The sequence below is a fragment of the Otolemur garnettii genome, unplaced genomic scaffold (genome assembly GCF_000181295.1).
Source record: "Otolemur garnettii isolate 467f Iridium unplaced genomic scaffold, OtoGar3 scaffold00010, whole genome shotgun sequence".
In the NCBI taxonomy this organism is placed as follows: domain Eukaryota; kingdom Metazoa; phylum Chordata; class Mammalia; order Primates; family Galagidae; genus Otolemur; species Otolemur garnettii.
Window position 1 is genome coordinate 17,556,169 of NW_003852405.1, and position 16,886 is coordinate 17,573,054.

A 16,886-nucleotide genomic window follows, 5' to 3' on the forward strand; every position below is an offset into this window, starting at 1 on the left:
CCACCTCTGGCATATGGGGCCACAGGCACTGCCCTACTCTTTTTTTTAAAAAGCCTTTCCTTAAGATGATTACCTGCTTAAGTGATTGTGTTTAATAAGTATATGAGAAAACTTTTTTATGACTCTACTTTTCCTTGTCTTGCTTTCTTTCTCAAAAACTACTTTTTTCATAAGCTTTTTCTTCCCCTTCTTTCTCTTACTGACTCCTAATGTTAGACTTACCCAGGACTCTGCACCGGGCCTCTCTTGTTCTGTCTACTTTGTTTTCCTAGATGATCTTATCTATTTTTTTACTTTAAATGTCACTTATATGCTGATGCCTCCTAAATTTATGACTCTTGCCCAAACTCTCTCTAAGCCTCAACTTCTATATTAAGAGGTCTACTGAACATGTGTCCATATCTGAACTTGTGGTTTATTCTCCCTTTCGATTTCCATCCTGTATCTGCTGTACTTATTTCTCTCCCAGTCTTTAGTTTAATTAGTAGTACTACTGTCTGTTCACCCACATAATAAGCTATTCAAGCCTGTAACCTAGAATTGTGTCCTTTGTTGTTGTTACCACTATACTAATGAGGACAGGAGTGATTCTTGATTACTATTTTTCCTTTTACCCACATCCATTATGTCAGCATACCCTGTCATTCTACCTCCAAAATTTATCTTGAAAGGATTACATTATAGATCCTCAACAAGTATCTGTTGAATGAGGTTGTAAGAATACCTGCTTAAATGGTTGTGATAATGAACAAATTAAAAAGGCATGTGAAAATGTTTTGTAAACTAATAAGGTGCTTTCTAAATGTTCCCATCGTTGATACTATACCATCTTTTTTTCTTTGAGAGAAGTACGTTCCTTCCTGAAGAAAAAAATATCATGTGGTGGATGTATTTGTATATAAAAAAGAAAGAAGGATTTCTCCCTAGATTTCAGTGACCTTATTTCTCTTTGCTGAATCCCATGTCAAAGAAGTAGGCTGTGGTTATTTATTTATACTACATTCTTCTCAAATCTCTATTCTGGCCAATATTTTCCTGACTGCAAAATTATCAGGAACCAGAATGTCCTAAGTCCAAACTCTGAGAAGAGAGGAAATAACTCAGTTTAAGAAATAATTTGGCTGGGCGGTACCTATGGCTCAGTGGGTAGGGCACCGGCCCCATATACCGAGGGAGGTAGATTCAAACCCGGCCTCAGCCAAACTGCAACAAAAAAATAGCTGGGCATTGTAATGGGCGCCTGTAGTCCCAGCTACTCAGGAGGGTGAGGCAAGAGAATTGCTTAAGCCCAGAAGTTAGAGGTTGCTATGACACCACGGCACTCTACTGAGGGTGATAAAATAAAACTCTATCTTTAAAAAAAAAAAGAAAGAATTTGGCATTAGGACTACTCTAATATAATATAAAGTCACAGCTATCAGATGGCTATCCTTTTACTCTGTGAAGAAAGAATCAAAGGTCTCAGGACTCTGGAGAGGAAGACTAAAGCAGGTACAAAGAGAAGCAAAGATAAGAATACCATGTCTGGGATTCTGACAGCTTTCCCTCTCTTGGTTCCAGTCCCTCCTGAAACCTACCTAGTTGGATTGCTGCTTTTGGATTCTGAGATGTCTGTGTTCACATATTTCTCCCACTCTCTACCAGTTGTTTGTGTAAAATAGCTTGAATTGTCTCTATTACTTCTTATAGTGAAAGTTGGAATGTCTCTTATGCTTCCTACTAGCCTTTTTTTTTTTTTTTTTTTGAGACAGAGTCTATGTCACCCTTGGTAGAGTGCTATGGCATCATAGCTCACAGCAACCTCCAACTCTTGGGCTTAAGCAATTCTTTTGCCTCAGCCTTGCAAGTAGGTGGCACTACAGGTGCCCTCCACAATGCCTGGCTGGTTTTTGATGTTGTTGTCATTGTTGTTTTTTTGGCTGGCCCAGGTTAGATTCGAACCTGCCAGCCTTGGTGTATGTGGCCAGTTCCCTACCCACTGAGTTATGGGCACCGCCCCCTACTAGCCTTTTATAAGAGCAAAATTTCCCCCACATATTTAGCACAGTTCTGTGAGAAGCAGAAAAAAGATACTTTCTATCAGACAAATAATTTTTCATTATACACACATGTACATGTGCACACACATAACCCTTCCCACATGCATATAGCAGTAATCCCCTCTTCTCTGTGGGGGATATGTGCCAAGACCACTGGTGGATGCCTTAAATGGTACATAGTACAAAACCCTACATATATATATATATATATATATATATACACACACACACACATATATATATATATAATGTTTTTTACTATTAGATTGAGAACTTTCACTTAAAAGAAACACTTTATATTTTCTCTTTGGCATATCTAAATTGCCAGCATTACTGCTCTTATACCTAGAGCCATTATTAAATAAAATAAAGGTTACTTGAACACAGGCACTGCAATACTTTGATAGGCAGTCTGATAACTGACTCAGGCTACTAAGTGACTAAGGGGTAGTGGTGTATACAGCCTGGATAAGCTGGACAAAAGGATGTATTACATGCAAGGTGAGACAGGACAGAGGATGGCTCAAAATTTCATCATGCTTCTCAGAAGGGTACACAACTTAAAATTTATGAATTATTTTTGAAATTTTCCATTTAATTTTGGACCACAGTTAACTGTCAGTAATTGAAATTGTGGAAAGCAAAACCGTGAATGAAGGGGAACTACTGCATGCAGCCATAATAAGTCTTACCAACTTATGCACATCCCGATTGCGCAATCAATTCTTATATGCAAATCTGTATATTCCAGTATGAAGATATACAATTATATCTTTAAACATAACATACATGCATTATTTGCATTTCATTGCTTAATAAGTGACACAATGAAGGGACCACAGATTTAACCTACTAAGGTTGTAACACAAAATTTGGGCTTTCTCAAAGCAATAAAAAAATCCAAATTTCAGTTGTCTGCTCTCTTGTCAGACCTTGTTATTAAATGATGTGATTACACTTTCTAAATCACTGTTTTGTTTACAAATTGATTAAATGATTCAATATTATTGATATATATTATCAACTATAATACTAAATGTAAAAACAAAAATATGCACCTTAGTGAACATACTATAATTAAAAAATCCTTTTTATACTTTCTACAACTCCTTGAAAGCATTCTTTTAGCTGCAACATATTATATATGGCGTATAGTCCCAAGAGACTAAATTCCTGTAAAATTTGAGGAAAATTAGTCTTGTTATTTTTAAGATATGATAAAAATACTTTTTTTAGCTGTTAAAACAAAAATTAAGGGCAGCGCTTGTTGCTCAGTGGTTAGGGCTCCAGCCCCATATACCGAGGGTGGCAAGTTCGAACTCGGCCCCAGCCAGCTAAAACAGAAATGACAACTGCAACAACAACAACAAAAAGCCGGGTGTTGTGGCAAGCACCTGGAGTCCCAGTTACTTTGGAGGCTGAGGCAAGAGAATTGCTTAAGCCCAAGAGTTTGAGGTTGCTGTGAGCTGTGATACCTCAGCACTCTACCGAGGGCAATAAAGTAAAACCCTGTCTCAAAAAAAAAAAAATTTAAAAATTTTGTCAGGTTATTTCTTAGTATATAAAGGTTAGACATTCAAACTTCTTATCCTTTAAATACTTTCTCAATAAGAAGCAAAGCATAGATTTTATTTGTAAAAAAAAATTTTTTTAATGGGGGGAAGGGTTTTTTGTGTGTGTGTGTGTTTTTTTTAGAGCGAGAGTCTCACTTTATTGCCCTTGATAGAGTGCTGTGGAGTCACAGCTCACAGCAACCTCCAACTCCTGGGCTTAGGTGATTCTCCTGCCTCAGCCTCCCAAGTAGCTAGGACTACAGGTGCCCACCACAATGGCTATTTTTTGTTGCAGTTTGGCTGGGGCCGGGTTTGAACCCACCACCCTTGATATATGGAGCCGGTGCCCTACTCACTGAGCCACAGGCGCCGCCCTAAAAAAATTTTTTATTTGACATTAATTTATTTTCATTTGCTATGACATTCTGGGTATGAAAATTTAATATACTTGAATGAATGTAAGGATCAAGCCAGTGCTCAGGCATGTTGTACATTTTGATACTAGTCAAAATGTAACCTCCTTTTTTTTAATATTCATTGGTATATAAGTACATGAAGTTACAAAGTCAAGGACTCCAGTTCACCAGTGTGATTCTTTTCTTGATAAATATATAATAAAATAATAGTAAAATATTTGACAGAAAAATGAAAATATTTTGGCCTCATTTGTAAAAACACTAAGACCATGAATTGTATAAATCTATGATTAGCATAAACCAAGTACTGCAAAACTCAAAGTAATATTGTTTTAGAAACATTTATTCCAGTAGCTTCTACACCGACCAAATTATTTGAATTTATAATTAGAAACTTAAGCTAAGTGTGTCAAAGATACTTGCTGTGCTCAGTTGTTTTCCTGGATTTCTCTTTTAAACTGACCTCATCCCTACCTATTGTTAGTGACCCTGTTAAAATAATTTTAAATATTTTCTTTCAGTACATTTCTGGTTGGTATTATTAATAAATGTACTTTTCTTTAAAGCCTTAGGACTGGAGGCTTTATAAATATGTAAGTTAATATAAAACATGGCAAAACTATGAAAATGTATGCATCTTAGGTTCTGATAATGATGAAATATGGGATCTGCTGACTTATAAATAATAAAATATCCCTAAGAATACAGCTTATTTTCCTTTTTTTTTAGCTTAAGTTATTTTCTTTGAGAAACTTTTATTTCTAATCATCAATCTCTGTAATGAGATTGATGTTTGTTAATAAGACAATTTCAGATAATTATGAGCATGTAGGGAGTGGGTGGACTAGGCGGAGCACTTGTATTTTCTAAGTACCATCTGTAATAGAAATGCAGGAAAAAGTTTTTGTCACTTAGGTAAATATTCATAAGTTAGCATCCTATACAGTCCTTACTTCTTGGTAAGACTTGCCAACTTTGCCTCGAAATTTGGGGAGCCCTCTGAATCTCTAATGCTAGATTACCAGATCCTGGTTAGTTTTGGCTGCTGGGAGCAAATGTTTATAGTCATTGTGCACCATCTTGTGGCAATATTTAGAAATGTAGCTTTTTCAAAGTTTGTGGGTTTAAGTGACAAAGGCAACTCCTTATCCCTTTTTGCAAAACAGCTTGCAAAGCATTTTCCTCCTAGTCTCAAAAGCAATAGATTCCTTCCCTAAATAAATTAAATGAATCCTTTCAGGAGAACTAAAGCAGCTAGTGTAACTAGAGAGGCAGAATGATTGAGAGATCAGGCTCTGAAATTAGACTACCTGAACTTGAATCTCAAATTTTCTGCATATTAACAGCATAGTCTTGAGCATGTTACTTAACCTCTGTAAGAATTAATTTTCTCATACATGAAATGGAGATATAATAGGACTGCCTTATATTCAGACAACCAAGGACAACCAGACAATTGAAGAAAATGTGGAATGTGTGAAAGTTTAAAATAAGTAAACAAAAAGTGGATGCAAGAGCAACAGAATAATTTAAGAATGTAACAAAACTTAATGTAAATCTTTAGTTAATAATCTCAAAGATACTAAAGATTAAATTGCAATCATAAAACAGAACAGGATGCCATAACAACAATAACAAAAGAACAAGCACAGGAAAGTAAAAACTAGTATTGGGGAAAAATAACGGCAGGACTGGAAGACAAAATCAGCATCTACACAAAAGTAAAAAGATAAGACAGAAAATATAAGAGAACATAAGAGACAAAGGGAGCATCTTATGAGACTAATATCTGATTAGTAAGTGTCCAGAAAGAAAGAATAAACAAATCAGAAGAAATAACTTAATAAATATTTTTAGACCTGAAATGAGACATAAGTCTGTACATCAAAAAGGCTTACTTAATGCTTATTAGAATGAGTGAAAAAAGGTGTACACATAAGGCATAATTGCAACCTTTCAGAACATTATGATAGGATATTATAAATGCTTATGAGGAATGAAAGTAAAAGTTGTAATAGACTTTTTTATCAGCATCATTGGATGCTAAAAGTCAATGGGGTTAAAATGCCAGGGGGAATTATTTTCAACCCTGTGTTCTCTGCCCAGCCAAACTATTAAGTGGGAAGGTAAAATAAAGATACCTTAATACATTTCAAAGATTAAAGTTTTATACTCACACATCCTTAGGCAGTTGGTTGAATATGAGCACCACTAAAACAAGGGAATAAACCAAGAAAGAAAATGTTACGGAATCCAAGTATTGTGGATTTAACCCCAGAATTTAATGAAAGGAAGTTCCAAGGTGACAGCTATAGGACAGGCATAGACTGCGTTAGAAGGATAGAGTTCAAGGAAGGAAGCATCTATGAGAGGGAGATAAGTAAGTGAGGTGTTTCCGTATGTTTGCCTTTATCTTTGAAATGTTGAATGAACTTATACAGGTAGATCTTGCTGGACTAAAAGGTATTCAAGCTATTCAAGAAAGAAAAACACTCCTCTTGATTTTGCATTAAAATAATTTTTCCTTCTATACACCTCTCAAATCAGTTCTTCCTTTTTAACAGTCCTACCACCATCACTCTAATCTGAGTTATCATCATTTTCTTGCCTACATTTCTATCGTAGCCTGTTAACTGCCTGTAGTTTTCTTGCATCCATTCTGTTTCATCTCAAATTCACTCTCCATATTACAATCTGCAGAGTGATGTGTTTCAAAATGTAAATCTGATTATTCCTCCTGTTTGGTTAAAACACTTCAGTGGCTTCCCATGGCTCTTAGAATCAAAATCAGTAGCATCTCCTACAGTGTTCCACACCATCACATGGTCAACCAGTCTAAGTAGCAGTGTGGTGGCAGCTGCTATGTGTTCTTGCTTTACTTCCATAGACTTGTCTGGTAAGGACCCAAGAAACCCAAATGACAGTTTATTACTTACACAGACAACAAAGCAAGATAAGCATGGTATTAGTTGTTTTCATCCCTAATTCCACATGATGACGTCATACTAGAGGGGACAGATGACAGATGCGTGAATGGTGGGTTGCTTTATTTTTAAGCCCTGAACTCTAGGCTACAGCTAAGCAGTTTTATAGCTGTACTTGAAAGGGACAAAGTAGAAAGTCCTATGCCTTACTGCAGTCAGGGAGGCAGATGGGAAATTCTCATGGTAGCCACATGCAAGATAAAGAGCCTCCTACAATGTAAGGAGGTAAGTGAGAAATGGCCTTTGACAGTCTCACAAGACCATGTCACAGGGCATTCTGCCAGTAGTTGAGCCTTACCTTCATGGCTTACATGGAGACATGCAGGTGCCATGGTGCCATGGTGCAGCTGTTCACCTCCAAACATAGGCTGCCTTTACTACCCCTACAGTCTCACCTTAACTCTCTTACTTGCTGAGCATCAGCCACACTGACCTTTCAGTTTCTCCAGTGTGCCATGCTTTATTTTGTGAAAGAGCTTTAGTATACGCTATGTATGCCCTCTGCCTGAAACACTTTCTCCTACCTCCTTGCCAGGTTAACTCCTACTCTTTCTTCAGTCCTCAGCCCAACGTTCCTGACCAGGACCGTTCCCCTGTTACTAGATAGCATAGTGTACCTCTCCAGCTTAGCACTCAGAACAATTTTAATTTTATAATATTTGTAAAATCTTTAATTAATGTAATAGTAGAGGTAATATAGTATTAACATGTTTATCACAGCACTTTTAAAATGTTTTGACATGCTTGATTTTATTTTATCTTTTCATCTCTTTGAGATAAACTGAGCAAGTATCTTTTTTTTTTCAGATAAGATTTTACTCTAGTGTGCCCTGTACTTCTCCACTGTGTTTTTCTTATAAATGCATTAAATATTAGGTAGCATACAGTAAGCAAAAGACACAAAGAAAATGCCATAGGGGCCCAAAGGAGAGAGAAATTACTTCAGATGAGGTGATCATAATAGATCTCCAAGTTAGAGGGCCATTTGAGTTGGCTGGAAAGTTGAGAGACTTCTCTGATAGACAAAGAATTGAGAGTCTTCTAAGAAAAGAGAGTATCAAAAGTGCAGTCATGGGAAGGTATGGGGGCTCGGCACCTGTAGCTCAAGTGGCTAAGGCACCAGCCACATACACCTAAGGTGGCGGGGTCGAATCCAGCCCTGGCCCGCCAAAACAACAATGACGGCTGCAACCAAAAAATAGCCAGGCATTGTGGTGGGCGCCTGTGGTCCCAGCTACTTGGAAGGCTGAGGCAGGAGACTCTCTTAAGCCCAGGAGTTGGAGGTTGCTGTGAACTGTGATGCCACAGTACTCTACCCAGGGGGATAGCTTGAGGCTCTGTCTCAAAAAAAAAAAAAAAAAAAAAAGGAAGGTATGAGACTATTTGAAGAATGGCGATTGAATGTGGTTTGATGGATGTAGGGTTAATATGAGGGTACTAGAAAAGGTTAAATATGGAATTAATTTTTGGTATTTTTGAAATAGTTTTACCCTGTTGCCCCAGGCTAGAGTGCCATGGTGCCATGGCATCAGCCTAGCTCACACCAACCTCGGTCTCCTGGGTTCAAGTGATCTTCCTGCCTCAACCTTCTGAGTAGCTGTGCCTATAGGTGCCCACCAGGACACTCAGCTAACTTTTCTGAGTGGGTTTCACTCTTTCTCAGGCTGATCTTGAACTCCTGAACTTAAGCAATCCTTCTGCCTTGGCCTCCCAGAGTGCTAGGATTACAGGTGCGAGTCACCATACCTGGCCAATATGGAATTAATTTTATTGGCAGTAGGAAGTAATTAAAATTTCTAACTGGGCAAATGACCTGATCAGTTAGGATTAAACTTGAAGAGGATTGAGTAACAATGAATAGAATAAATTGTAGCATGAAGGACTGGATTCAAAGAAACCAGTCAAGATCCAAGTGAGAGGTAATGAGGTCATGACTTGGGCCAAAACTTCTCCACTACTAAGTCATGGCACACCTTGCAAAGTCTTTCAGCCAGAGACCACTAGGAATACACTTGTATTTGAGGAAAGTTAGTTTTATTTAATATGCTGCAGCAAACAGCATAATACCAGCAGAACTATGAGTCATCTCAGGAAATGAAAATTGAGAGGAGCTTATCATAGGATTTCAGCTTGTGCTGGGTGACTTTTGGGAAGTTTTAGAAAAAGCTGAGGTCAGTTCTAGATTTGGGTGCTCTCAAAAAGTATGATAAGTACATTTTATCTTGGAGGTGAGAGGATTCAAAAAATAGTAGTCATCTGTGTTAGCCAGAAGAGGGGGATGTTTCATTATTTTTGTGGTTTTCCTGTGTTCTTGTCACTAATGTCAGAAATAATTACATGGTAAGTCCTATCTCTGTCTTCTTTTACTATGGTCACAGAGTCGCCTTATCTGGGGTATTGTTTACAAAATTGTTTGTTCATTGGAAACCTGTGATTTTAGCTGTCAGCTTCCAGTGGCCAGGGATTTTAAAAATTATTTTATCAGTATCCAATACATGGATCTGCTTAGCCCTTAAAGGGACCAGCCAGTTGGCTCATGCGATAAACAGCTTCATCCATTTACCCCAGGCTGCTACACAGATTTTATCATTGTATGTACCATGACTTGGAAAAGGTTGATTGAATAATATCACTGAAAATAAGTAAAGGACCAAGAAATGATGTAAAGATTTCCAAAGTTCTTCCCCGTCTCCAACATTTCTAGTAGACTTAAACTCTGTGCTTCAGCAAAAATAAGCTGATTTCAGCTCCTACAATCTGTAAGTTTCTGTACCTGGAATGTCTTCTCTAGGCTTATTCTCATGCAGATTCTGTCTGTTCTTCAAGGATCAGTTCAAACATCTCTTCCATGTTACTAGTGAGAGCTAAGATCACGAAAAAGCCTATTTAGTAATAATAACAAATGGAAGATTCCAGTTCCAAAATGGTGATATATACTTCAATAATATCTGGAGACTTGACACCCCACTTTCAGCATTGGACAGATCAGACAGAAAATCAACAAGGAAACATTGGACTTAGTCTACACTGTAGACCAAATGGCCCTAGTAGATATTTACAGAATATTTAATCCAATAGCTAAAGTACTGCTTTTTCTGTAACTCACAGGTTTTAGTATATTGTGTTTCCATTTTCACTTGATTGAAGAAACTTTTAAATTTTCTTCTCAGACCTACTGGTCATTCAAGAGCATATGTTTAATTTCCATGTATATGTATAATTTCCAAAGTTTCTCTTATTACTGATTTCTTGTTTTATTCCATGTGATCACAGAAAATAATGGATTGATTCAAATGCTTTTGAATTTTTTTAAACTTGTTTTGTGGCCTAAAATATGGCCTATCATGGATGATGATCAAGGTGCTGAAGAAAAAAATATATATTCTTCAGAAAACTTGTAGGTGGCTAAATGTTCCTTGTGAAAAGCTGGAGATGGGACTGATAGTGGGATAGGGACTAACTTACCAGAAATATCTTTTAAAAATTACATGGGTAGAATCAGACATGCTGTAGTGTGCCTGCAATCCCAGCTACTCTAAAGGGTGAGGCAGGAAGATTGCTTGAGCCCAGGAGTTTGAGGCTGTAGTGTGTGATGATTGCATCTGTGAATAGCCACTATACTGCAACTGAGGCAACATAGCAAAATCTTGCCTCAAAAAAAATAATAATAATAGAAAAATATATTGGTTAACATTTGAGAAAGTCTGAAAATTATACTCTTTTTTGTATTGTCTGAAAGAACAGAAACTGGATAAAAATTAATTATATTAAATTCACAATAATATATGTCATAACAAACAGGATTGTTTTTCTGATATATTAATTTAGGAATGACTCCTTGCAAGAAACCTGGGAACCGAGACTGCAATCATCATTGTAAAAATAAACATACATGTGGACATGACTGCTGTGAGTTCCATAAAACAAGTCTATTTCAGGTGTTACAAATTGAAAGGTCTTTCAATTCATGAATAATGTGACATCTGAATTATCTATGTATGAGATTTTTATCATGAAACTAACAACTCTCAAATAATTTTCTTTTGTGGGCAACATAAAAAAATAAATACTAGATTTGACATTTTAAAGAAATTTGGCTTTTTATGAACAATACCTGAAGTTTAACCTAAAGGATTTAAAAATTTTTTTATAGGTAAGATTGGAGTTGCTCAGAAGTCAGAAATTAAAGTGCCAACAATTTCTTCATATTTATCTGACTTAAGAAACAGAAATGCTGTTTCAGCTCTTCCTCCAGTTAAACGTCTGAAGGTTAGTTTTAGTACCATTTGTCCCTTGTTCTGTAATTGTATATATGTAAATATTCTTTGTTCTAAAGTATCCACAGTGTATGTAAATCTACTTTGGGAATATAGTTATACACCTCCTATTTTTTTTTTTTTTTACCCAGACCTATTATTACCCTGTCCTGGCTTCATCTCTGCTAGACTCAGCTGGAAAATCTGACGTTTATTTTGATTCTTGCCCCTAGATGAGTACTGACCAAGAGACTTCCTTCCAAATGATGAGGGAATAAGAGTGCCTACTTGTTGATGAATAGTCACTGACAGACTTATCTTAAGCCTAAGTCATCATACTTAGAATAGCCCTTTTCTAGGGCTTTCATAAGAATAAAGATTCTAAGTTATGGGCCCAAAACAAAGGAAATGTTGGGAAACAGAAAGAGCTGTGAGGTTTGAAGTGGTCACCACTTTCTGTGATTTTTTAGTAGCATAGATTTTCTCTTTCTCATTCCTATCTTTCCTTCCTTCCTTCCTTCTTCCTCCATCTCTCCCTCCCTCCTTCCTTCCTTTTCAGCTACCATATTCTTCCCTCTTTCATTCCATATTCATTGAGCACCAAGAATATGCTAGGGTTCTAAAATACAGTGATGAATAAAACAGTTTTACTCCCAGTCCTCATAAAATTTATAGTTGAGTGAAAGATACAACGAAGGAAATAGATCTTTTCAATATAATGTGATGAATGATTCTGTGCAAGAAGTATAAGATACTTGAGTTTAGATAAAAAATATACTCAATCCACATTTGATGGGCCAAGAAAAGATTCCTGGTAAATGTGATTGAGACCTGAAGTGTAAGCCAATATACTATATGGAAGGGCAGGCACAGGATGATGATGGGGAGAGATAGAAAAATATTCCAGACATAGAGATTATGCAAAAAGGTCCAGAGGTGATGCAAAGAGAGAGGGGGGAAAGAGGGAGAGAGAGGGAAGGAAAGGAAGAAGGTGGGGAGAGACAGGAAGAAAGATCGTTAAAGGAACAGAAATGTCTAGCATTCATTTACAAGTAGAGGAGTAAAGAGAGATGAAGTTGAAGAGGTAAGTAGGAGCTGCATCAGGCATACCTTTTTGCTGTCTTAAGGATTTACACTTTATCCTGAAAGTATTGGGAAGCCACTGAAGGGCTTTAATCAGTGACATGATTAGAATTGCATTTTTTAAAGTTCATTCTGGCTCCAGTGTAGAGAAGGGATTAGAGGATGATAAAATAGAACACAGGGACTCATTAGGTGGTTTTTGCAGGAATCCAAGCTGAATGATGGCCTAGTTTAGGGTACGGGCAATAGCAATGGAGAGAAGTTACTGGGTTTAAAATATTTTTCAGAGGTAGAATCAACTACTTTGGTACTTTATTGATTATGAGAAGGGAGGTTGAGGGGTAGTCAGAAATGATGCCCAGTTTTCTGGGCAACTGAGAGAAAAGTGGGGCTTTGGTAGGGTAAGAACTCTGAAGGAAAAGCACGTTTGGAGAAGTAGAGACAGGATTAAGTTCAATTTTGTAAATACAGAATTTAGAGGTTAGCAAGATATCTGGATAAAGGTGTCCTATCAATAGTTGGATGTAATTGTTTAAAAATCAAGAGAGTGATCTGAGCTAGAAGTATAGCATCAAGAGTCTTTCACACACAGATAATAATTGAAGCCATGGAGTAGATGAGAAGAGAAAGAAGGCCAAGTAAAGAACCATAAAGAATGCCAACATTTAAGAAGGGCCTGAGAAAAATATTTCAGTTGAGTTTCTCCTAATTCACTGATTTTTGGACTTTATGTACCAGTAGGAATTATTGTTTGGCTTATTTGTTAAAGGATCTTGACATGAAATTGATAGTTGAACTTATTTTTTTTTTCATTAATAGATGCAGATGAATAAATCTCAAAGTGTGGACCTTCAAGAGTTTGGTTTTATTCCAAAACCTTCCCTTCCAAGTACATCAAGGTACAAATATAATGTTAATACCTAAAGTAAAATATTCATTATAGTCTTTTTGTTCCTCCAAATAATTACTTATTCAAGGAAAAATGGTCACTGGATACCCTCAAATCACAGTAATCATTTAGTTCCATAATGAAGCAACGACATTATAAAAGTTTCATTATCTTTGATACCCTAAGCTTATTTAAAACTCCATAGGTATAGAATAATTTAACATTCATTAAATCATCTTTTTCCTAGGAAGTTACTTATATGTCATTCTATCAGGTTCTGTCTTTATAGGAATGCAAACTAAGTGACAAGAGTATACTTTGACAAGGGAAATCACATTGGTAATACAAAGTCTAATCCTTCCTATGAGGGGCTCAGTCCATGTTATTAATGCCTCAGATTTATAATTTAAAAATTGGTCAGGTGTGACTCAAGGAACTAAAAGTAGAGCTACCGTTTGATCCTGTAATTCCTCTACTAGGTATATACCCAAGTGATCAAAAATTATTTTACAACAAAGACATTTGCACCAGAATGTTTATTGCAGCCCAATTCATAATAGCCAAGACATGGAAACAGCCCAAGTGCCCATTCACCCATGAATGGATTAACAAATTATGGTATATGTACACCATGGAATACTATGCAGCGATAAAAAAGACAGAGACTTCTTATCTTTTATTTTTACCTGGATGGAGCTGGAACATATTCTTCTTAGTAAAGTATCCCAAGAATGGAAAAAAAAGTATCCAATGTACTCAATACTACTGTGAAATAAATATATAACCACCTACACAATCATACGAATGACAAAACACAACTATAGTCCATAAAGTAGAAGGGAAGAGGAGAGAGAGGAATGGGGAGAGGGAATATGGGAGAAGTGAGGGCATTCAGGGGGACCTCACCTAATGTGCATGATGCAATGGTACATTTCAAAACTATTAAGAAATGAGTATAATTGTGATGGATGTGTTACTTGGTTCAATGTAAACATTTCACATTGTATATCGAAGCAGTACCCTGAACCTCATAAATGTATCAATGTACAAAGTTATGATTTAATAAAAAATAATTATTTTAAAAAATTGGCCAGGTGTGATGGCTCACACCTCTAATTCTAGTATTCTGGATAGCTAAGGTCTAAGGATCACTTGAACTCAGGAATTTGAGACCAGTCTAAGCAACAGCAAGACTGCATCTCTACTAAAAACAGGAAAATTAGCCAGAGTATGGTGGCAGGCGCCTATAGTCCTAACTACTCAGGAGGGTGAGGCAGCAGGATCGCTTACTGCCAGGAGTTTGAGGTTGCTGTGAGCTAGGCTGACCACCATAGCACTTTAGCCTGGGCAATGGAATGAGTCTCTGACTCAAAAAAGAAAAAAAGGAAGAGGGAAAAAAAAGTGTATATATAAAATTTAAAAATTGTACTTCTATGCACTATCTTTTTGGACTTTTAATAACAACCTAGCTAATAAAATGAGACATTTTTATCCTGTTTTGTAGGTGAAAAAACTGAAGCTAGTTATATTCCTAGTTAGCAAGCAGAAGACCTTAGATGGTAACTCAGTGTTTTTTTCTTATATCATGTTGCCTTGAAGACAATTGTATATTTAATTTCCCTTCCAGAGAAGGACATTCTGTATGCACATATGACATTCAATATATTTGACAGCTAGTACAGAACAGGATCTGACCAATGAATTAGATGTCAGCACTGCTTCTAGAGATCCCAGCTTTTGATAACTAATTGAAATTAGCATTAGTAATAGATTTTTTTTTTTTGAGACACAGTCTCACTTTGTCACCCTTGGTAGAGAGCTGTGACATCATAGCTCACAGCAACCTCAAACTCCTAGGCTTAAGCAATTTTCTTTCTTTGTTTTTTTTTTTTTGAAACAGGAGCCTCAAGCTGTCCCTCTGGGTAGAGGGCCATGGCATCACAGCAACCTCCAACTCCTAGGCTCAAGCGAGTCTCCTGCCTCAGCCTCCCAAGTAGCTGGGATCACAGGTGCCCGCCACAATGCCTGGCTATTTTTTGGTTGCAGCCATCATTGTTGTTTGGCAGGCCTGGGCTGGATTTGAACCCACCACCTTAGGTGTATGTGGCTGGCGCCTTAGCCACTTGAGCCACAGGTGCTGAGCCAGCTTAAGCAATTTTCTTGCCTCAGCCTCTCAAGTAGCTGGGACTACAGGCACCGGCCACAATGCCCAGCTATATTTAGAGGTGAAGTCTGGCTTTGGCTCAGGCTAGTCTCAGTGAGCTCAGGCAATCCACCTGCCTCAACCTCCCAAGTGCTGGGAAGCAGTAGATTTTTTAAGGCTGTTTACAGATAGCAGATATCTATTGAAGGCATGTGAAGATGACTAAGTATTGGTCACTCCCATTAAATATCTGTTTTTACCTTTTGCAACCCAGGCTGGTTAGAATTTATCATAGAATTATTGAATGGATAAAACACTTTTTTCCGTTTATGTGAATAAGTAGTTTTATCAAGGCCAGATTAATTTTAATATTTTCTTTAATATTTTTGTGGGGTTTTTTCTTTACAAAGGTCAGAACATTTAAATATACCTGAGTTGCCTATAATGAACCAGTGGGATCAGCATAAAATCCGTGGAAAAGTTCAACAAGAACTATCTGAATATGAAAACAAAGGTAAATTACCATTGATACTGATTTGAGTGAAAATGTGGTTTATCATTACTTTGAATTGGCAAGTAATGTTATTGAAAAACAAGATCTGAAATCATTATAATTATTAACTTTACAACATTTTTCTCTTGGGTTATTAAACCAATTTCAAATTCTTGGGTCTGTTATTTTAGATGATCTCACAATGTCTGTCATAGATTGTTTTAAAAAAATCTTATTTCTGGGAGGTGCCTGTGGCTCAGTGAGTAGGCTACTGGCCCCATATACTGAGGGTAGAGGGTTCAAACCCAGCCCCGGCCAAACTGCAACAAAAAATAGCTGGGCATTGTGGCAGACACCTGTAGTCTCAGCTACTTGGGAGGCTGAGGCAGAAGAATCGCCTAAGCCCAGAAGTTGGAGGTTGCTGTGAGCTGTGACTCCACTGCACTCTACCAAGGGTGAAAAAGGGAGACTTTGTCTCTACCAAAAAAAAAAATCTTATTTCTTACATAGTGTTGATTATTTTAATTTAAAGGTAATGAAGAAAAACTGAGAAAATAAGGGATCCTTGGGTTTTACTTTAATATATCTTTACAATTATTTAAGATAGTTTTACTTTTATAAAATTAGTCTATTTTTACAAAACAGCTATGTGACTTTGGGCAAATTATTTAACCTCTTTAGGTCTTAGTCTTATCTTTAAAATGAAGGTATTAAATTGATTGAATTGGGTGACCTTTAGTATTTCTCTAGTTCTTAAACCTATGGTTCTTACAATTTCTATGACAATATGAGAATATAACACAGGTTGTGAGATATAGCTGCTATGTAATCTAGATAAACTTTTTTTATCTGTGTCTACCATTAACTTAATGAGATAATGTATGTAAATTAAATACTGTGCCTGGTTTATCATTATTCCGGTTCCTGCCAGTATTATTTCCCTGGATCACAATATTTCTAGCCAGTCTGTTAAAATAATCCTGGCCATTGAGTTGTTTTTCAAATGGTTGTATGTAGAAATGGTAAGCTA

At 36.8% G+C, this 16,886-nt stretch overlaps 1 protein-coding gene across 2 annotated transcripts in view; it reads left to right on the plus strand.

Annotated features, from left to right (window-relative positions):
* Window positions 1–16,886, plus strand: part of HFM1 (HFM1, ATP dependent DNA helicase homolog) — a 106,023-nt gene that overhangs the window by 77,406 nt on the left and 11,731 nt on the right. For both annotated transcript variants that reach the window (XM_012801658.2, XM_012801657.2), the window contains 4 exons: window positions 10,821–10,901; window positions 11,146–11,261; window positions 13,151–13,230; window positions 15,774–15,877. In XM_012801658.2, the coding sequence (XP_012657112.1) occupies window positions 10,821–10,901; window positions 11,146–11,261; window positions 13,151–13,230; window positions 15,774–15,877 (381 nt within the window). The remainder of the gene's footprint in view (window positions 1–10,820; window positions 10,902–11,145; window positions 11,262–13,150; window positions 13,231–15,773; window positions 15,878–16,886) is intronic.